Below are 23,946 nucleotides of genomic sequence, written 5' to 3'. Positions count from 1 at the left end.
TGTCAATTCTTGATCTTAGAGCATATGCTATTGGTGATCTGTTCAGAAACTTTCCCCCTGTACCGATGTCCTCAAGGGTCTTCTCCAGTTTCTTTTCTATTAGCCTCAGAGTGTCTGGCTTTATATGGAAGTCCTTGATTCATTTGGAGTTGAGCTTAGTACAAGGAGACAAGGATGCATCAATTTGCATTCTTCTGCATGCTGACCTCCAGTTGAACCATCACCATTTGTTGAAAAGGCTATCTTTTTTCCATTGGATGTTTTCAGCCCCTTTGTCGAGGATCAAGTGGTCATAAGTGTGTGGGTTCATTTCTGGATCTTCAAACCTGTTCCATTGATCTGCCTGCCTGTCACTGTACCATGCAGTTTTTAACACTATTGCTCTGTAGTATTGCTTGAGGTCAGGAATACTGATTCCACCAGAGTTTCTTTTATTGTTGAGAATAGTTTTAGCTACCTTGGGTTTTTTGATATTCCAGATGAATTTGAGAATTGCTCTTTCTTACTCTGTGAAGAATTGAGTTGGGATTTTGATGGGTATTGCATTGAATCTGTATATTGCTTTTGGCAAAATGGCCATTTTAACTATATTAATCCTGCAGATCCATGAGCATGGGAGGTTTTTCCATTTTTTGTGGTCTTCTTCCATTTCCTTCTTCAGAGTCTTGAAGTTCTTGTCATACAAATTTTTCACATGTTTGGTAGGAGTCACCCCAAGGTACTTTATACTGTTTGTGACAATGGAGTGCTATTCAGCCACTAGAATCAATGAATTCATGAAATTTTTAGGCAAATGGATGGAGCTGGAGAACATCATACTAAGTGAGGTAACCCAGACTCAAAAGATCAGTCATGGTATGCACTCACTAATAAGTGGATATTAACCTAGAAAACTGGAAGACCCAAAACATAATCCACACATCAAATGAGGTACAAGAAGAAAGGAGGAGTGGCCCCTTGTTCTGGAAAGACTCAGTGAAGCAGTATAGAGCAAAATCAGAGCAGGGAAGTGGGAAGGGGTGGGTGGGAGATCAGGGGGAGGGAAGGGGGCTTATGGGACTTTCAGGGAGTGGGGGGCTAGAAAAGGGGAAATCATTTGAAATGTAAATAAAAATATATTGAATAAAATAAATAAATAAATAAATAAATAAATAAATAAATAAATAAATAAATAAAATATAAAACATGGCAGCTCCTAAAATAAAAGGTCTGGCTGCTTTCCTAGCATCTAGTCAATAAAGTGTTTACTTTTTACTCTGGAAAAAAAAAAAGAAAATAGTTCTTCACACTGTTCTGGAAACTGGAATTTCAATGTCAATGAGATGATAGCATAATATTCCTCTGAAATCTCAGCCCTAAGCTTACAAATAGCCATTGTGCAGTGGCCTTCTATGGTCTTCCTTCAGTGTACCTGCATTCCTCATCTCTTCCTTATTTTATGAAAATGCCCATTATATTGGATTCCTATCATGAATTACTACATGCAACATTTATTTACCATTAAGTTTAGATATTAAAGTAGCAGGGACTGGAAATTTCAGCACATAAACTACAGACAAAACAATTTAATATATCACATTTATAAATCTTAAATTTTACAATGTTTATTAATGTAGATAATTATTACCATACATACTTTTAAGTACTTTTGCATTATATGAAGTGACTTGTGAATAAGTACAAAATGACGTTCATTTAAAAAGCTGCTATCATGTGTTAAGGTAATATGGGTTATTTTTCTTAGAGGAAAATGGATTCAACTGGTTATTTGTGCTGGATAGTTTCCTGTCAACTTGGAATAATCTAAAGACTTCTGAATGGAGGGAACCTCAGTTTAGAAAATAGCACTGTAAGATATGGCTACAGGGCAAGGGCAAGCCTGTAGCGCCTTTTCTCAATTAGTGTCTGATGGAGGAAGGCCCAGCCTATTGTTGGCAGTGCCATTCTTTGGCTACTCAGCCTCATACTATAAGATAGCAGGTTGAACAACTCCTGAGGATCATGCTAGCAAATATCACCCCTCCATGCCTCTGCATCAGCTTCTGCCTACAGGTTCCTGCCCTCTTTGATTACCTGCCCAGCTTTTCATAAAGATTAACAGTGATATTGAATGTAAACCAAATAAATAAACCCTTTTCTCTCCAAGTAGCTGTCTTAGTCAGGGTTTGCATTCCTGCACAAACCATCATGATCAAACATCATGACCAGGAAGCAAGTTGGGGAGAAAAAGGTTTATTCAACTTATACTCCCACTCTGTTGCTTATCACCAAAGGAAGTCAGGGACAGGAACTCACACAGGGTAGGAACCTGGAGGCAGGAGCTGATACTGAGTTCATGGGGGGATGTTACTTACTGGCTTGCTTCTCCTGGCTTGCTCAGCCTGCTCTCTTATAGAACCCAAGACGACCAGACCAGGGATGACACCACCCACAAGGGGCCCTCCCCACTTGATCACTAATTGAGAAAATGCCTTACAGCTGGATCTTATGGAGGCATTTCCTCAAGGGAGTCTTTTATCTCTCTTATAACTCCAGCTTGTGTCAAGTTGACACACAAAAACAGTCAGCACAGTAGCTATAATAATGGTATTTCATCACAGCAATAGCAAACGTAGCTAATATATTATTCACAATTTTAATACGTTCCTTTGCATTGCCTTTGCTGCCAAGTGATGATTATTTATTATTTCTTTCTTTCCTGTGATTGAATAATTCTGTTTTTTACAGATATTTAAGAAAAAATAAATAGCCCAGAAAAATCTTCAACTTAATACATTCTCATATAAAGCAAAACTCACATCAGAACAAGAAGATTGACATTGAAGGCCACATGACTAATCTCTAGATGGCTCCATTATTCCAAATCTATATCGAGGAAAATATGACAGTTTTTTGCTTAGAGGTTCATGGGAAGGAAGTGGAGCTAGACCTCTGCTTACTCTGCTTACCAGTCTCTCCTCCGAGCTCTGAAATGGATTGCCTCACTTTCCTGGAACACTAGCTTCCTTGAACTAGAGACTATTAGTTTGATTTCCCAGGTCCATCTCATGAGCCCAGTTTTTCAATTAAAGAGAGACCGACTCTACGCAGCTAAGTCAAGGACTAATTATTAACCTTATATATGTATCACATTTCCTGACATGTAATATTTATCTAGTAAGATATATGGCTTAATAATATGAAGCCAACATTATTAATTTTTGAATAAATAAATTGGCAAGTTGATTAAGGACTACTAGACATAAGGCATGGCCTGCGCAGGGCATAAAATAAAATGAAGGAAATTCTATAACCTTGTAAAAACAATTTGTTTTGGTATGTTTTTTGAGCCAATATAACAACAATAAATTTAAAATTGTTTATCACTATCTTTATGAGATTTTTAAAAAACAAATATTATTTCTTTGAGAATGTCATATGATGTATTTTGATCATATTGCCCTCCCTTCCCCCAAATCTTCCCATATCCACCTCTCTAGTGTCTTAACTACGGTTTAATTGTTGTGATAAGCACTGTCACAAAAAGCAACTTGGGCATACAAAGGTTTCTTTCTGATATGACCTTACCGGCAATCACTGAAGGAAATCAGGGCATGGATTCAAGGTAGAAACCTCAAGGCAGGAACTGAAGCAGTAACACTGCAGGAGCACTGATCATTGACTTGTTTCTTATGGTCTGCTCAGTCTTCTGTTTTACAATTCCAGGGACTATGGGACCAGGTCTTGCACCTCATTTGGTGAATAGAGTTCCACCATATCAATCATCAATCAAGAAAAGTCCCCATATATAACCCAAAAGACATTTGACAATTGTCTTGAGGACATTTTAACAATTAAGGTTCCCTTTTCCCAAATAACTCTGTCAAGTTGACATAAAACTGCTAGCAGCTAAGCATTGCCAACAGATCCTCAGATAGGAACGAAACTTCCTGCCCATGTCTCTTCTTGCTAGACTAGGATTTGCTCTTTTTGTTCATATGCATATATGTTGATGTATTTAGATAACCAAACAGGCATATTTTCCAAAGATTTCATATTCATCTATAAAAATTCCAATAATAATCAAAAAATTGTCTTTAAAAAACTTGTTATGTAAAAACAATGGCAGGCAAAAGAAAAAGCAGAGTGCTTTGTCAGGAAATAAATGAGGCTTAGATGGGTGTGAATATGTATATAAAATTGTAATTTTATTTAAATGTGTAAAAATTTTTGGAGCAATGATTTTTTTGTAACTTGATTATTTTATTCTTCAGAGTGAAATTTGTAGGTGGCAATATATTGAAATGTCAAGTTTTAGGGTCTAAGAGTCACCTACAAAACACTGGTCTCAGTCAGAAAGGATTGGCTTATTGAACACACACACACACTCTAAGACTGAGCAGCGCCATAACCCAGAATTCAGGAGCTTAGGCAACAACCTCAAACATTTTTTTATGTCAGCTTATAAAGGCTAAACCCACAAAAAACACAATGAGCTCATACGTATGTGCTGGAAGTGCTTCCTGGTGTCAGCCCCTTCTCAAACCATTTTAAACATAACAGTTGATATTGACCTTTAATTTGATGGATCCTATGTGAAGCTTATAGTAGTAGAGTTTCTTAAGATTAACACACTTCATAACATACAGAACATAATAGAGTATGTAGTCAGCATGACCCTGCTCTGAGTCAATTACTTTTCTGTGTCAATGTCTGGCAGGCATATTACTGCAACAATAAGAAATAGTGAAATAGCTGATGGCCATGGGGCAAAATGGTGACAGCTATGCTGGGGAGTAGACTTTAGCAAACATATTGTATATATGTTTTCATGCTCTGTGTTCCATCAAGTTAATAATTTATTTTCTCCATTTGTTTTACTACTCTTAATTAAAAATCACAACTCTTATCTACAAGGGTAGCAATAGATATAGCTATGCTAGAGCCAAATTGGAGTGTTAGTAGCTGGGAACCTGGATTTAAGTTACTCAGGTTATATGATCTAATGTGGAGGTAGTCTCACGAGTGTTCATGGTAACAGAATAAAACAAAGATATAAGTCAAGGAATTTGCAAAATATATTTGTAGAGATACTTCAAAATCAGATCATAGAAAAAAGAGGTGTTAATCTGTCTTAGATGTTATTTGAAAACTTGTCAAATAAATCAAAGGATTTGATTAAGTTAAGACATTTCTGTAAAGGTAACTTTTATTGACCAGATGTAATTGTTGTCTCAGAGGCCTACTGAGGAGTGAGTGAGCTGACACTTCCTAATTCTTTCTGAACTATGGCTGGCTGGTATAACTCAGCTGTTCTGGCCCAAACTCCTGTCCAAGCTGACTGATTCAAACTGACTTCTTTTGGATCCTCATTGGATTGCTCTGCTTGACCTCAAACTAACTCTTGTAATCTGTTCTAATTTTCTAGCTCCCTCTGTCTTCTGTCTTTACCTACAACCACTCTCTATAAAACAGTACCAGCAAAACTGTCTCTCTCTACATGTATTGAACTCAACTTCACTGCCTGTATTCTGCCTGACTCTCTCTGGGTCACTCTTAAGTAGCCTGTCTTTCCTCTGTTCTCATGAGAGTTGGGCATATCCTATCCCTGACTCATTCTGTGAAATCATTCTCTGATTCATTACTTTGTCTCTCAATTAGGCATCACTTTTAAGCATGGCTGTTTCCTTCTATAAACTAACAGCACCTTCATTGTTAGGGAGTAAAGGTTTGTAGTAAGGATGAGTTTGTATTTTAGCCAGAACACACTATACTCTAGAGTGTGTCTGGTCACACACACACACACACACACACACACACACACACGAATATATATATATATATATATATCTCCAGAAGGTCTTTGGTTGTAATCCATTTCCAGATCAGTCATGTTGTTAGATTAAAATTTCTATAGTTTCACTCATTCTGTTTAAGCTAAAAATTTTACACAGTTTAACTATTTCAACAGAAACAATTTTCAATCCCATAAATTAACAGTTCAAATGTCCTTCTGAAGATCCATTGATGTGATGATCCGTCATATTTGTCATTGTCCTTTAGCAAATGTCCAATTCAGCATCACAGTATTCTGGTCTGCCAGGCTGATGAATGAACCGTTTTTCAGCCAATTTGTTGAGCTGCATACATGCAGGGGTTTCAAGTTCTGTGTCATCTTCATTGCTGTCCTCCTGCATCCCTTCCTTCCTTGAGTTCTGCCTTTCATGTGGAAGCTTCTCTTATTCAGATCAGGTTTGCTCCAATGTTGATGGAGCCCATAGTCTTTCATCACCTGTGGAAATATGAATAAAACCCCTTACCTACTTTCTCTGACTTCCATTCTGAAGTTGAAACATCTTTAAAATATACAGGTTGATTTAATTCAGTAAGTTTTTTTCCTATAATTTAGTGTATTTCAGTAGCTGTCGGTCCTGTTTCATTGGCATCCAAAAAATTTTAAATTAATAAAGCATTACTCAGTCCACTTCTGGGAGTACTTATTCCTCCTGGATGAGTAGACACTTATCAAGGTGCAGTTAGATCTTTCTGAATTCACACGTATCAAGATATAAACATTTTTACCTATCAAGATGTCAGTGGAAGGTGTGACTAGTAGCAGTATGCCTGTGAGCAGTGTGATGTGAGTGAGTGTGTGTGTGTGTGTTTGCATGTGCACGTGTGTGCGTACGTGCGTGCGTGCATGTGCATGTGTTTGGTTATATGTTTTCAGTTTCATTTATGAAAGGTGATTTGCAAGTTAAATCAGTTGCCAACTTGTTAAAATTTTTTGAGATTTTTATTTTAAAATCTGGCACTTAATTTTATTTTGTAAATCTTATATGATTGGTATCAACTACATTAAAGCCCCAGATCTGATATGACAGTTTATTTCTATAAACTTCACTGTTTATAAAACTTATTATAGTATCTTTTATTTTTTCCATTCATAATAAGTCTGAAATGTAATAATCATTACTTATACATTATTTCTGTGGCTGTTAATTCAAAATTAAGAATTGATCTTTATACAAGAACACCTAATCTAGCCATGTCTTCTAATATTTCACACATATGTATTAATAGAATGGACCATAGATAATTTAAAGGTTTTATGGATGAAATAGCATCATAAAGCAATGCTCTTGGAAATATGTTATTTGAGGTTATTTCTTTAGTTCTGTGTTCTTTAAGACTGAACAACTTTTATTAAAATCTGGAGCCATATTTCTATTTATTAAAATCTTTTCATATTTCTAGAACAATTGCCCACTCACATTTCTTTTTGCATTTACACACTGTAAAGAGTTAGAGAAAATAATCATATATTTTCATTTAGCCTATTTTTTAAGTTTTGTGGGATCCAATTTTCACACACGCACACACACATCACAGACACATACTCACACACAATAGAAGAACCTTAGCTTTATTGTTGATGACAATACACTGTATGACTGGGTAATTTCCATGATATGGAGTATTGAGTAGCATTTGACATCATCACCTCTTGCCTTTTCAGGACATTGAATCCCTGACAGGAGGGCTGACTGGCTCTAAGGGTGCTGATCCACCGGTAAGTTAGACCTTTTATTAGCTATAGCTGTTGCACTGAGCAGAGTTTCTGTATACTATGTCATGTACTGAGGTTTATTAAAATGCAATTATTGTAGTAAGTAACAAAACATGTAAAGTTGATTTCAAGAGTGTTATGCTGGCTTAAAAATAGTAACTTCTCAAATAATTAATCGACATCTTAACTGATAGCACAGAAATAAAGAATTAGAGATCTAGCTTACTGGGGAACACTTGGTTAGAATACCCTAGATTCAATTCCCAGTACAAAAGAGAAAAATGAATAATTATTTGCTTAGAAATCATAAATCATTTCTATTCTAATCATAAGTCTTACTAGCTTGAGAATTTATCATTTTAAATTTGAATATTGAAGTCTGGGAACTGCTGCACAAACAATTTAGACACCAATCTCAGTTAAACAGGACTGGTTTAGGGAATGCACATCCCAAGACTGATTGATCAGGGCCATAGCCTTGAAAAGTTTTCAGGGGCAGTTTATACAGAGAAAAATCTCACAAGCACCCACATGTGAGTGCAGGGAGAGCTACAGGATGACTTTTTTCACTGTTTTAGTAGTTAAGACAACAGCTCAGGCTGACCTCTATTTTGATGAGTCCTGAGAAAAGACTACAGTTGGGAATTTTCTAATAAAAGTGATGATGATGATGATGATGATGATGATGATGATATGATGATAAGCCTCAGAATATATAATCAACTTAACTTTGCTCTGAGCCAGACTATTTTTGTCTGCCTACAGTCAAGCTGCTTTTATGTCAGCAATGTGAGATTGCTAGCAGGTATGAAACAAGAGTTACAGCTAAGCTGGGGAATGGTAGACTTCAGCAAGTATTATATTTTAATTTCACACTACTTTTGAATTTACATAAAAAATTATAACAATCCTATGCTTTGTTTGATTTCTTTATACTGTTTTTTCTTCCCTATTGTTTATCCCAAAGGTCTTTTACACAATTAAGGAATGATTTATCACGTTTTTAGTAATGCATTTTTGTATTTTTCCATTTTAATATGTGGTATGTATGTGTGTACACGCATGATTACATGTAGACAGGAACATGTTAGGGGGTACATGGATGTGAGAACATGTGTGTGTATGGAGAACCATAGTGCACGTTATAAACAACCCTAAATCACTCTTCCACCTTCTCAATGAAGTATGGTCACTCATGAAGTTAGTTGTAGAGTCATTCTTATTAGCTAGCTTGCTCTGGTGAACTCTTTGTCCTTCTTCCAAATTGAGGATTACAGGTGGGCAATGTGCCTACCAGGCCTTTACATAGGTTCTGGGCACCCAGACTCTAGTCCTAATATCTGTGATGGAAGGGATTAACCATTGAATAAATTCCTCAGCCCTCAGCCTTGAGGGTAAATTTTAACTTGTAAGACAAGATTGATGTATTGGAACATTATAGCATTTTGTGTACCAAGAACTGATTTTAACAGACATTAATTATGATGATTTATTTCCCGGTGGCTTCAGTCTTGAGAAAAAAAATTCAAAGTGTATAAATTAAGTAATGTCATATGCAGATTATGTTAGCAAATGGTCAATGAATGAACTTTTCTCAATGTTTCCTTTATTAAGTATGATGAGATTTAATGAGTCCTATGCATGTTATGGCTGGTTTTATGTCAACTTGACATGAGCTAGAGTCATCTGAAAGGAGAGAAAATTGAGGAAATACAACCATAAAATCTGGCTCTAGAGGTTCTTTTTAATTAGTGATTGATGTGGGAGGGCCTAGCCCACTGTAGGTGATGCCATCCTTGGTGTTGTGGTTATGAGCTGTACAAGAAAGATAGCAGAGCAAGCCATGGAGAACAAGAGTGTTCACAGCACCTCTCCATCAGCTCCTGTCTCCAGGTTCCGGCCCTATATGAGTTCCTGCCCTGACTTCCCTCAGTGAATAATGACTTTGATTATAGCTTTTTCGTGACTAATTTTTGTTCTGCCTTGTGACAAACTATCATCTTATGTTTGATCCCCAGAACTGTAAAACCAAAATAAAGTAAGAAAACTGAAAGTTAGATCGAATTACATGTATGTTTAACCCAGGTGGTCTTTTTTTCCAATTTAGAATATAGCGGAATAGATTATCAAAACACTAATTTCCATTTTCAACAGTTAAGTCAAAGTATTTATAATACCATCCTATCAGTTTTACCAGTAAAGTTTTCATTGAAAAAAGTTTTAACCTCACTTAACAAGTAAAACTTAAGGAGCAAAGATCAGTGAATTACTAGATGAATGATCTCTTTTAAGGATTTAATACAGTGTAGTAATTTTTTTTAATATAACATGACACTGAGAAGTTTTGAAACAGTAATGAAATAATTAAAAATGAAAATCTTGCTCTAGGTGCACATAAGAATTAATTTTAAGATCAAAACTGTGAAACTTGTTTTATTTCAAAGAGTAGGGTTGTTAAATTAGTACATCCAATGACATTACTGATAAAATACCTTATCGGGAAAGATTAAATAAGCAGGATTCTAGCAACATTTGATATTGGTATTTATTATTATTATTATTATTATTATTATTATTATTATTATTATTGAGTCAGAGTTTCTCTATCTATCCCTGACTGTCCTGGAAATTGCTCTGTACACCAGGCTGGCCTCGAACTCAGAAACCTACCTGCCTCTGCCTCTAGGGTGCTAGAATTAAAGTCATATACCATCACTAACAGGTTTAGTACTTTTAATAATAAATGTTAAGTACACTTTTGAAAATTCAAAAGCCACTGTTTCATCAGTAAGGAGAAAATAAGTTAATATTTTCAAATGTAATTCAAGAAGATTTTAGAGTGGTTTTATTTTTTCAAAAGTGTCCTTAAGTATCTTTTGAAATACAGACTCGAGAAATGACCTCTCTGAGAATAGTTCTTCTGTTACTTCTAAGTCTCCAATTTGTTTTAAAATAAAAACTCTTATATTACTGAGAATGTCTGTTAAATAATATCTTAGAGCTGTCTTAAAAAAATTATTTCAAAGATACATTCAACATATGCTTTCAGTCCATAAAAATTAGACCACAAATTAATTAGCATGAACATGCTTGGGTTGGTACATGCTTAGGTAGAAATATTAGTAAATCAAATTAGATAAGTACTAAACAAAGAACAATATCAAATAGCTAAATAATGGTCATTATTTTTGCTTTGCAATGCTGGTGATAAAACCTATAGTCTTGTTTGCAAATGTTAGGTATGTGTTCTACCACCAATCTATATTCTCTATCTAAAAGTCATAATTAAAAATACATTTCTTTGAACCTGGGAAGTGGTGACACACACCTTTAATCCCAGCACTTGGGAGGCAGAGACAGGCAGATTTCTGAGTTTGAGGCCAGTCTGGTCTACAGAATGAGTTCTGGGACAGCAAGGGCTACACAGAGAAACCCTGTCTTGGAAACAAACAAACAAACAAAAATTTCTTCCTCAAAACGTATGTCTCCTATATCTGTATATTTAACTAAATGCAAATTAAATACAAATTCAACAGTCACAGATGTTTTTCTTGTCAATATCTTTAAACAATAGAGTATAACAAATGTCTATACAGAATATACCTTGTAATATATATTAGAGATGATCTCTAATTTACAAAAAAGTCACATATAGGTTATATTTAAATAGTCAGACTATTTACTGTAAAGTAATCCAGTACCTGGAGAACTTCTAATACAGAGAACCTTAAAAACAAATATTTCTTTGGAGTTAGAGATGATTGCATTTCAATATTACTACCAAAATTAAAATGTCAATATTAAAGATACTTATTGACCCCCAGGAACCACCAGAACCTAAGTGATCAAATTATAAACTTATTCATACAAAGTTGGGGTGAGGATTAGAAATCTCATCTTAGGAATTCTTGCAGAATCACGAGAATTTGAAACTGGAGAACTAGGCATCTGGAATGCAGGTAATGTGTGTTCACTTCCCTATGACATACACAGTATGATGCATCACTGCCAAGAATTCTATCATCCTAAGAATGTTGGCACACCCCTAAACTGCAAGCTACATACAAGACCACAGCTGGATTAGAAAATCAGGTTGACAACAAAAGGTAATTGTAGTGACACATATTTCAGCAGAACATTTACCATAGGATGTATTTTTATAATTTTGTTATATTCCAGAATGTACTTTGTGATATATTCTGTTCTTTAAATAGCTTTTATATTATGGAAAAATCTGGTGTTTCTTAAGGTCATTGTGAATAAAATCTGAAAAGAAGTGATGTGGGCCAGAATGAAGACTACAGGAAGCGTGTTCCTGAATACATTATAGCATATATTATATATTAGGCAAACACAAACATTTCATTCTACTCCACGATGTAATTGAGTTTTAAGTCTGTCTCATTGCTTCGCCCGTAAATTTCAGCAAGAACACCAGTGGAAATGGGTTTCATTTTTTCTTTTTTTTCCCCACCATAAGCAGTAAAATTTGTGTTTGCTGAATATTGGACTGCGTTTATTTTTAATTGTTCTAAGACTCTTTTTGTTAAGTGCCAAGTGGATCTCTCCAGTTCTGGAGTGCAATGAATAAATGAGTCCCCATTTGGTTTGTCCCGAGCTTGAAGAACACAGTGTCCTGAACATCCTTTAGCTCTGTTAATTTCCCCCACTGAGTGGCAGAAATTGCACATTCTCTGTTTTTGTACTTTCTGTTCAAATTTTATAGCTTCTTAATAGTTCTTGCAATTTGGGTACATACACAGCACAGCTTTTAGAAATTCAATTTCCTGAGAATGCTGTGGAGATGAGGTTATATATGTCTTTCTATCTGTAAATGTACTTAAAAAATGTAAAACCTCCCGAACTCATGTTGAGTTGGATAATTCGAGGGTCCCTTCAGTTGATTCATGGCAATAAGAGGTAACCTTGATTTTAGTTTTGAACTAATTCAACTTTTTGCGCTATAAATTTCAGATTTAGCATTTTTCATTCTATGTATCTCAAATTTGTTGAACACTTGGTTGGAAATTTTTCATTCTATTTACTTCAAATTTGTTGAACATTTGGTTGTAAACTATGTGCTATATAGTTGGTTAAATTTTAGAGATAAGAAACGCCTTTTTTTAAAAGAACATTTTTTTTGATTCTTTGTGACTTTTGAATCATTCATCTGATCACGTCTCCAGTTCTGCTTTTCCTCATAAGGCAGAAACCATTCACTTCTCTTCCTCTCCCATCCCCTCATCACTCACTTGCTCATCCAAGGGTTATCTGCCTCACAGCATAGTGGTATGCATCTAGAGTGTCTCCCAACTGCCCATGCCACATGGCTGCCAGTGGGCTACTCTGATAAGTAACTCCTAACTTCAGAATCTTACAATATGGTGGGCAGACAACCTGGTACAACTAATTACAGTACTATGTAGGTGAAGGGTCAGGTGCAAACCCAGGAAAAGGCCACAACTCCCAACTGATGAAAATGTAGAGACAACAAAGTAAAGGCCAACTTTACAATTGCAAAATGAGTGGAAATCTTCCACATAAGGAGATGCGGCATGTCAAAAACTGCATCTATACAGACCAAAAATGAAATATGTGTGTGTGCATATACATTATGGGATGGGAGATATGGTTCAACCGAAGACTAAAAGGTCAAGTTTGAGAGAGTGCATGGAAAGAATTTCTCAGGAAGAATTTCTTAGGAATCTTTGGGGTCTTCAAATGTGAGAACAACCTTATTGAATGTTTCTCTGTAGTACAGTATTTCCTTGGCTATACTTGGAGAATAATTCAGAGAAGAGTAAATAAGAAGACCTTAAAGCATTCCAAGAATGGTGCAAAACTATAATGGTGATGTTTTAACAAATAAAATATTAGAGAGAAAATGTCTTGTGATCTTTATCATCTATAGAAGATATATATATATATATATATATACTAGAGGAGAGGAACTTGAAAAGTTCCAAGCACAACATAATGACAAAAGAATAGAAATGTAAATTGTCACAGACTCTTATCAGAACATACTGAAATAGCATACCATGCTCCATGAATACACGCAATTTCCCTTTAAAATCATTTAAACTGAGTAATAAGAAGTCATTGAGAGCACAGTTTTAGAAGATTTTAAGTGTCTGAGTATCTGTGGAGATAGTTTCACCATTTTAAAATGATCATCTCCTGGTAGGCTGACCCTACCCCAGAACAGGTCCCATTCCCTAGGCTAGATCTACAGCACAAATAGACATGATGAGGAGAGGAAAAAGAATAAAATAAACTCACAACAAAATCTGAAGTAAAGGTTAAAGGGAATGGTTACATGAGAAGTGGAAAGGAAGTGAATTGGTTCCAAATACACTCTATGAAATCATCAAGAATCAATAAAAACATTATTGAAATAATAAATAAATACACAGTAAAGCAAGCATTTTGTCAGGGTGACAGATAAGAGTGGATTGATCCATGAGACATGAGGTCACAGCAGTTACTCTCGGAAGAGATTTTCATTCAGAAAAAAGAGAACAAAAGTTAGCAAAGATAAATATTTTAGCTTTCTGCTATGGTCAGTGACTAAAGAAGGAACCTTTTCTTCTGACAAAAACTGATGATAGAGAAAATTTTTTCTAGGGTATTTGATGAATCTATTGATAAATTCACTATAGCTGATTTAAGAACAATGAATGTTTTGGAATTTATGATGATGTTTTTTACTTTACACAATTGACTTGAATACGTAGAAGAGTTCACTGACATTTTAGAGAGGGCAAAAGCATTTTCCCATGATGCAGTATGCAAAAGTAAATGAGAAAAGAATTGCATATAAATCTATAAGAAAGAAAAATTTCTAAGTAAATTCAAGAAGAAAGTTAAATGTCAAAGAAATGTCCTTAAGGGACAAAACAGAGGAGAGAATATCACACAAATCCTAAGAAATCATGGAATGATAAATACCAAGGTTGAGCAAAGATTGATTGCAAAGGTTATGCGCAGTTCCATGTTACAGAAATTTTTAGAAGAATAATGTCCTTTGCATGTGGTGACATGATGAATGGAATGTAGCTGAGAATGATATATTTTTGTCGAATTCTTGACAGGTAATCATGTTTGAAATGACCTAAAAGATGAAGCAGACATAAAATGGATTTAGAGTTTAACATAGTAAACATTGTTATGAAGGAAATGTGTTTCTATAACGTAGGGTATGAAATGGAAAACAAGTTTGAATGTGCCCATGTCATAAACCAGAGGATGAAAACACTTCTTAGTATCAGTAAGGTCCATATGTGCTTATGGACACAGGAAGGTCAGTGCGAGTTAACCTCATTGGAGTTGGTTCAGTCAACAAACTTACAGGCCAAGCTGTCTGATGTAACTGAGTAGGGAACTGAAAACAATGTAAAGTTAACATTTAGTCTTTTGTGTACAACTAAATGTTTGACGAATTATCTGGGTTATTCAGTGGTATTTTAACCACTGCAAGTTAAAACCATGTTTCCGACCTTCTGTTATCCTCTTTGCAAGGCTACGAGAGCTTTATCAGTATCTGTTAATAGCTATGTCATACGTACTCTGTCTAGAAACTACAACCACAGAGTTATAATCTATCTCTACACAGTTATTCTGGAATATACCAGGTTCTCACTACTTCTCTCAAACTAGCTCTCTGGTCACATCTACAGTCTTTCCTAATATACGTTTTCAGTGAATTCAGTATGATTGATATTTTTGTATGTGAGTAAGATCATGGAACATTTACGCTTAAATCTTTGCTGAGTTCCTGCTAATATGAAATTTTCTTAGCTCAATGGTGGTAAAATTTGATTTTTAAGCTATGGTGGTTTAAGGATGTCACTAAGAATTTAGAAACTATAAAACTTCTACATTGACATCTTACATTGAAGAAAGAAATTGGACTCCAAAAAAACTTCAAATACTTTTTATTAGGAGAAATAATAACAAAGAAAATAAAATTAAAGTAGAGATTAATGTAGATGGTTTTCTCTGTCCCTTATCATCATTTTAATATGAGAACGATCTCTGGTGTCTGAAGCTTACCATTTAGGCTGGACGGGCTAGCCCACAAACCTCTGAGATTCACTTGTTTCCATACCTAAAGTGCTAGCATCCTAAATATTCACCATTTTCAGGATTTCTTGAGGGGGAGAGCAAGAGTAGATTGGAATCTAAATTCAGGCAATCATCTTTATCTATGGACCTATCTCTTTTATCTCTATATCGTTTAATATTACTTGGATATGAGAACCATTTTTTGCCTGTTTTTAGTTGAGTATCTTAATTGTTTGACAGTCTCATGCATTTATTTAATGAATTTTCATCATTTTTACTCTGTACTTCGCCCCCAAAGTCCCACTTACTCACCCACTGCCACTTCTCATTCCAACCAGTTTTCCTCCTACTTTCACATCTTCTTTTTGTGTGTGGCCCACTGATAATTAGAGCTCCTTGCCTGAGCGCATGAGCGTGGGTGAGAAGTTACTCAGCAGAACAAGGCCAATTTATCTATGTCTCTTTAGTGCAGAAGTTATCTTTATTGTTAGAAGCCCAATATTCTCAAGAACGGCTAGAATATTTCACGCCATTGATGACTATTTGATGAACAAACAAGGTAGTCCAGAGGCCTGGCAACAATAGATCTTCAGATGGCAAAACTTTGATCAAGGCTTTGAACACTTCAATAAATATACAGCTCAAAAAATATGGAGTGGAAGTTCCCTGGCCTCACAGAAAGATCCATGTTAGACACTTCCACAAAATTTCAGCCAAATACCAGATAAAAAATTTAAAGAGGAAAAGGTGTATCTCAGTTCAGAGTTGCAGAGGGTTCTAGAATTGTTAACTGGGATTGTAAACTTGGGCAGAACATCATAATGGCAAGAAGAGTGTGCTAGAGGAACTTCTATACATCATGATGAACAGTATAGGCAGAGAGGCAGGCAGCAGCTAAGGGATCTGCTTCCCACAGTTACAGTTCACCATATAAAATCACGACTACCTCCCTAAATAGTGATAACACCTATGGTTCAGTCCTTGAGTACATGACCTTGTCAGAAACAAAGAACATCTAAATCAAAACAAGCCCTAAATTGTACCTTTGGCTGGAATTTTCTTCACAATGTACTGTTGGATACAGAGTAAGTGTATTCACAGCAAGCTTAATAACTAATAATCAACCCAAGCATTGTTATTGTAAGTTATCAGTGACCTAAAAGATGACAGGAAAGGATTGTCAGCTGGTAAGCAGAGCTGCAGAGAGACTTTACGTTCTGTGACACAGAACACTTGTCATCTGTGCAATCAGACTGCCCCAAAGTAGTGTCTCAAAGAACAGGCAGGTTTGGATGAGCAGAAAAGAGCAGGTGACTTAATGGGAGAGACTTCATGTAAAGAGTAATTAAAGGTAAGGAGTAAATTAAATTAATGGGTGTCTGGGAACATGTGCAGCTAAATGTTTTCTTATATTTTCAGTTGTGAGCCTAGCTTTTAATGGCTGAGCCATCTCTCCTGCCCAAACGTTTTCCTAACTTCCAGTAAATTTAGAAAGAAGAAACCTGTTTTGAGCCATCTTTTGTCAGAAGAGAAGTCATAGCAATATAAAGGGGACAATTATAGCTAAAACCTGACTCAAATATGTGTGCATTTCCCATATGTCAAACTAAGGAAGGACAAAGATATCAATTCCCCAGGAACTTGTTACTGGAGTAGCAGGATCAAGAGTCATAGAAAATGGCATCTGAATTGGAAGGGAGAAAGGGGCAATCAGTAAATTGCTTATATCAATAAACTGCAATGAATGATAGTTAAGATTTTAAATGAAATACTTCACTAATAACTCATGTGCTGAGGCTTGGTTTTCAGGTCATGACCAATAACTGAATGGTGATTGGATTGTGAGCGCTCTAGCTATATCAATGGGTAACAATCAGTGGGTGGAGCCTAGTGAAGGAAATAGGTCACAGGGCATGCTTCTTCAGGTTAATATTGCTCATCCAAAGCCCAATAGTCTTCTCTGTTTCTTCTGTCCCTCTCTTTCTATCTCTGTCACCCTCTCTTTATCTTTCCCTCTCCCTGTCTCCCTTTCCTCCTCCTCCTCTCTTCTTCCATTTTCCCCATCCTTTATCTTGTCTCTCCCTTTGTCCCTTCTTTCCTTCTCCCTGCCTATACCTCCCTCTTCCTCTCACTTCCCCCTCTCTTCTTCCTGACCCTGAGTTAAGCAGCTCTGTCCTACCACAGCCCCTCCACTATGCTGTCTGCTTCACTCTCAGCCCTATGGTAATGGAGAAAAATGACCCTGGACAGAAACTTCTAAAACTCAGCTGGAGGAAAGTTTCTTCATTTAAGCTGTTTTCTTCAGAAGTTCTGCCCCAGTAAGAGCAAATCTGCATAGTGAAGATGACTGGTGTTCTCATGGGAAAACTTCCAATGGCTTGTCTGTAATTAATCTCACTTTATAAATCTAGAATTTAAGTGCCTGACACATAAGTGCCTGGCAGCATTTTACCCCTGTCCCAACTTGAGATAAAAATATATGAAGCAGAGAGATGACAAGTAAAAAGAGAATGGATCAAGTCCCTTTTTGTTCATAGGGCTGTCTCAGTTTTGAGTTAAAATTTTCAGAGAAACTTTAAGCTGAATGGGATTAAATATTGCATGTGAACACTGCTGAACTTCCTTAATAGGAAAAACATTTAATGCCCCAAAAGTATTTGTTATTGAAACTCTAAATTGACAAATATCATTAACCAAGGTAAGTTTTGCAAAAAGCATGTTTAAAAATAAAATAAAGGAGAACAGAATGTTCCTTACTTGAGATCTATTTAACACATGTAGTTAATTCCTTATGTTGAATTAGTCCCACTTAATACAATCTCTGACATTGGGAAAATTATGATACTTATTAATTATGTTAAAATGTCTAAAATTGTATATTATATGTAAGCATGCCTTACAATTATGCATGCTTGTGGACCCAACACTTAAGAGACTGAGGTAAGAGCAGCAGAGCAATTTCAAGGCTAGTTTGAACCAAGAAGATATGATAGGATAGCCTGGGCTACATGAAATGACACTATCCTTCCTCACATCAGCTGAAAAATGTAAGAACACATCCAATACTGTATACACATTATATAGAATCTATGAACTCTGGAATTTCAGTTTCAATTTTGTTTTTTTAAGTCTGGCTGTTACTAGCCATGCTAAAGAGTAATGGATTGTGTTTCTTGTGACACAGTTTACTGAGTTTTGTGATAAGGATAACTATAGAATTTCATTCACAAGGCATATTACACTAGATTAGTTAGTAAACACAGAAAGCTCTGCACAGTGGTTAGCTCATGTGCATGTTCAGTTGTGAAATGCTTACCACTCAGGGCAATTGAAATATCAGTAGCTTTGCTAAGCTAACTCAACTTAGAACAAGCAATCATGGGTTCAAATTATGGGTGAGAGCTTGTGGCTCTGTGGCAGAGTTCTTGCCAAGCAATTTCAAAGCCCTGAGTTGGATCAGTAACACCACAAAAAAATGAATGAATAATTGGGTTTCAGTTACACTGCATGTAGAAGTGAATTACAAATACTGAGTTAATACATAGAAGATATAGGGGCTCAGTAGACAGATCAGCAGTTAAGAACACTGACTGCTCTTTCAGAGCAGTTCAAGTCCCAGCAACCACACGGCGGCTCACAACCATCTGTAATGGCATCTGGTGCTTTCTGCTGGTGTGTCTGAAGACAGATACGGTGTACTCCTATATATAAATAAATAATTCTCATAAAAATACATAGGAGATATAAAGTAAAGTGTGGCATCTAGAAGTAGTTTTTAGTGTAATTACTAAGGGTTGAAAAATATCATTAGAAAAATGACCATATAATTGGTCACAAAACAAACCTCAACAAATATAAGAAGATTGAACTAATCCCATGCCTCCTATCAGATCACTATGAAGTAAGGGTGGTCTTTAATAGCAACAAAAACAACAGAAAGCCCACATACACATGAAAGCTGAACAAGGCTCTACTCAATGACACCTTTCTCAAGGAAGAAATAAGGAAAGAAATCAAAGACATAGAATTTAATGAAAATGAAGTCAAAACATACCCAAATTTATGGGACACAATGAAAGTAGTGCTGAAAGGAAAATCCATAGCTCTGTGTGCCTCCAAAAAGAAGCTAGAGAGAGCATACACTAGCAGCTTAACAGCACACCTGAAAACTTTAGAACAGAAAGAAGCTAATACAACAAGAGGAGTAGAAGGCAGGAAATCATCAAACTCAGGGCTGAAATCCTCCAAGTAGAAACAAAAAGAACTATACAAAGAATCAACAAAACCAGGAGGGGGCCTTTTAGAAGATCAATAAAATAGATAAACCTTCAGCTAGACTAACCAGAGGGCACAGAGATATTATCCAAATTAGCAAAATCAGAACTGAAAAGGGAGAAATAACAACAACAGAAACTGAGGAAATTCAAAAAAATTATCAGATTCTACTACAAAAGCCTATACTCAACACAACTGGAAAATGGATGAAATGGACAATTTCCTAGACAGATACCAACTACCAAAGTTTAATCAGGATCAAATAGATCATCTAAATAGTTCCATAACCTCTGAAGAAATAGAAGTGGTCATTGACAGTCTCCCAACCAAAAAAAGCACAGGACCAGATGGTTTTAGTGTAGAATTCTATCAGATCTTCTAAGAAGACCTAACACCAATACTCTTCAAACTACTCCACAAATTAGAAACAGAAGGAACATTACCCAAGTCGTTCCATGAAGCCGCAATTGTGCTGATCCCAAAATCACACAAAGATCTAGCAAACAAAGAGAACTTTACACTAGTTTTCTTTATAAATATCTAGGCAAACAATGCACAATAAAATTCTTGCCAAACAACTACAAGAACACATGGTCAAGTAGGCTTCATCCCAGGGATGCAGGGATGGTTCAATATACATAAATCCATCAATGCAAGCTACTACATAAAAAAAAAAAAAAAAAAAAAAACTCAAAGAAAAAAATCACTTGCTGATCTCATTAGATGCTGAAAAAGCATTTGACAAAATTCAGCATCCTTTCATGTTAAAAGTCATGGAAAGAACAGGAATTCAAGGCCCATACCTAAACATAGTAAAAGAAATATACATCAAGCCAATAGCCAACATCAAACTAAATGGAGAGAAACTTGAAGCAATCCCATTGAAATCAGGGACTAAACAAGGCTACTCTCTCTATATATTTATTCAAGATAGTACTTGAAGTTCTAGATAGAGCAATTAGACAACAAAAGGAGGTCAAAGGGATACAAATTGGAAAGGACGAAATCAAATTATCACTATTTGCAGATTATATGATAGTATACTTAAGCAATCCAAAAAAAAAAAAAAAAAAAAAAAAAAACCTCCACCAGAAAACTCCTACAGCTAATAACTTCAGCAAAGTAGCCGGATATAAAATTTACTCAAGCAAATCAGTAGCCTTCCTATACTTAAAGAATAAACAGGCTGAGAAAGAAATTAGAAAAATGACACCCTTCACAACACTATAGAGTATGTATAAAGCCACAAACAATATAAAATATCTTGGTGTGACTCTAACCAAACAAGTGAAAGATCTATATGACAGAAATTGAAGACCTCAGAAGATGGAAAAATCTTCCATGTTCAGGGATTGGCAGGATTAATACAGTAAAAATGGCCATCTTGCCAAAAGAAATATACAGATTCAATGCAATACAGATCAAAAACCCAACTCAATTCTTCATAGAGTTAGAAAAAACAATTCTCAAATTCATCTGGAATAGCAAAAAAACCAGGATAGCTAAAACTATTCTCAACAGTAAAAGAACTTCTGGGGGAATCAGTATCCCTAACCTCAAGCAGTACTACATAGCAATTGTGTTAAAAACTGCATGGTATTGGCACAGTGATAGGTAGGTATTGAATGGAATAGAATTGAAGACCCAGAAATGAACTTGGTGTTTGACAAAGGAGCTAAAACCATCCAGTGGAAAAAAAGATAGATTTTTCAACAAATGGTGCTGCTTCAATTGGCTGCTACCACGCAAAAGAATACAAATCCATCTATTCTTATCTCCTTGTCAAGTCCACGTGGATCAAGGACCTCCACATAAAACCAGACACACTGAAACTAATAGAATAGGAACTGGGGAAGTGACTTGAGCACATGGACTCTGAACAGAACACCAATAGCTTATGCTCTAAGATCAAGAATTGACAAATGGGACCTCATAAAATTACAAATATTCTGTAAGGCAAAGGACATTGTCAATTGGACAAAATGGCAACAAACAAATTGGGAAAAAATCTTTACCAACGCTCCATCTGAGAGAGGGCTAATATCCAAGACATACAAAGAAATCAATAAGTTAAACTCCAGAGAGCCATATAACCCTATTAAAAATGGGGTACAGAGCTAAACAAAGAATTTTCACCTGAGGAATATCGAATGGGTGAGAAGCACCTTAAGAAATGTTCAACATTCTTAGTCATCAGGGAAATGCAAATCAAAACAACCCTGAGATTTCACCTCATATCAGTCAGAATGGTTAAGATTAAAATCTCAGGAGACAGCAGGTGTTGAAAAGGATGTGGAGAAAAAAGAACACTCCTCTACTGATGGTGGGATTGCAAGCTGGTACAACCACTCTGGAAATCAGTCTGGCGGTTCCTCAGAAAACAGGGCATGACACTTCCAGTGGATCCTGTTATACCAGTAACTTCTGTGCATATACCCAGAAGATTCCCTGGCATGCAATAGGGATACATGTTCCACTATGTTTATAGCAGCCTTATTTGTAATAGCCAGAAGCTGGAAAGTAGCCAGATGTCCCTCAATGGAGGAATGGATACAGAAAATGTGGTATATTTACACAATGGAATACTATTCAGCTATTAAAAACAATGAATTCATGACATTCTTAGGCAAATGGATGGAACTGGAAAATATCATCCTAAATGAAGTAACCCAATCACAAAGAACACACATGGTATGCACTGACTGATAAGTGGATATTAGCCCAGAAACTCAGAATAACCAAGACACAATTCACATATCAAAGGATGCTCAAGAAGAAGGAAGGAGAGGCCCATGGTCCTGGAAAGGCTCAACACAGCAGTGTAGGGGAATACCAGAAGAGGGAAGTGGGAGGGAGTTGGTTGGGGAACAGGGGGAGGAAACAGGGCTTATGGGACTTTCAGGGAGTGGGGATCTGGGAAATGGGAAATCATTTGAAATGTAAATAAATAATATATCTAATAAAAATAAATTAAAAAAAGAAAAACATCATTAGATACTGACTAAAATTTTGTCTTGTCAGTGGTTGATTTAAAAAACAAGGGAGAAATGATGTTTTTCTAGTGCTTGGCAAATTACTTGAGATTTTAGAATCATCAAGGATCTCAGTCATTGGAAATAGTTTCTATTTACTTTTCTTTTAATTGCTAATAAATTTGTTAATATATACTTAAAGTTAAAAAATGAGATACTGTGGATTGATTGGGGCCCCTCACACTTGCTAGATAAATACTCCACAGTTCAGCTGCATTTCCATGCCTAAAGAAAAGTCAATCAATCCATAAATGTATTAGGACAGGATAATCAAAATGAACTAGAAAAGTGTATTTTAACGATATTGTTGACGATAAAATCAATTGAGGGCCAGCAAGGTGGCTCAGTTGGTAAAGGTACTTGCTATCTACCCTGTTTTTTGAGTTTGATCCCTGAGAATCCCAAGGTCAAAGGAAATAATAAACTGCTGCACATTTTCCGCCTACATCCACACATGTATGTAACCTGCATATGCACATACAAATGAAAGAATATAATATAATTATAAATAAATGACTGATTGAAATATATGTTTTATCACATTATATATCAAATATGAATAATTTTAATACATCTATCTTTGCTTTTAAAATAAAAATCATGGATTTTACTAATATACCAGACTCTTATAAATATTATATACATATAATATGTATATGTTAGATAGTATAAATGTTTTTCCCTTTTGCTTTCTATGACTTTGCATGACTTTTCTTTACTATTTTTCATATATACATGCTTATATATAACACATATATCTATAAAATGTATTGCATATATATAAATATATGAAGCATCTTTATATATTCCCTACTATAGAATACAGAACAGATTTTTTGTGTATTTTGAGTTCTTGGCTAAGTAGAGGACATTTGCTAATTAGAATGTTCTTATCTAACACAATAAAAGGAGCTATTTTTATTTTTATCAAAGATGCTATAATTCAGGATGTTTATCTGAAGAACAGAGATGAATACAGCTATATATGTATAATTACTCATTAAAATGTGAAAATATGGAGTA

At 35.5% G+C, this 23,946-nt stretch overlaps 1 protein-coding gene across 1 annotated transcript in view; it reads left to right on the top strand.

The window, feature by feature from the left end:
- Positions 1–23,946, top strand: part of Ppfia2 (PTPRF interacting protein alpha 2) — a 457,537-nt gene that overhangs the window by 74,482 nt on the left and 359,109 nt on the right. Inside the window, exon 2 of the mRNA XM_052165724.1 lies at positions 7,499–7,552. Coding sequence (XP_052021684.1) covers positions 7,499–7,552 — 54 coding nt within the window. The remainder of the gene's footprint in view (positions 1–7,498; positions 7,553–23,946) is intronic.

The sequence above is a fragment of the Apodemus sylvaticus genome, chromosome 20 (genome assembly GCF_947179515.1).
Source record: "Apodemus sylvaticus chromosome 20, mApoSyl1.1, whole genome shotgun sequence".
Lineage (NCBI taxonomy): Eukaryota > Metazoa > Chordata > Mammalia > Rodentia > Muridae > Apodemus > Apodemus sylvaticus.
Note: the sequence above shows the minus strand (reverse complement) of the source record. Positions and strands in the feature narration are given on the sequence as shown.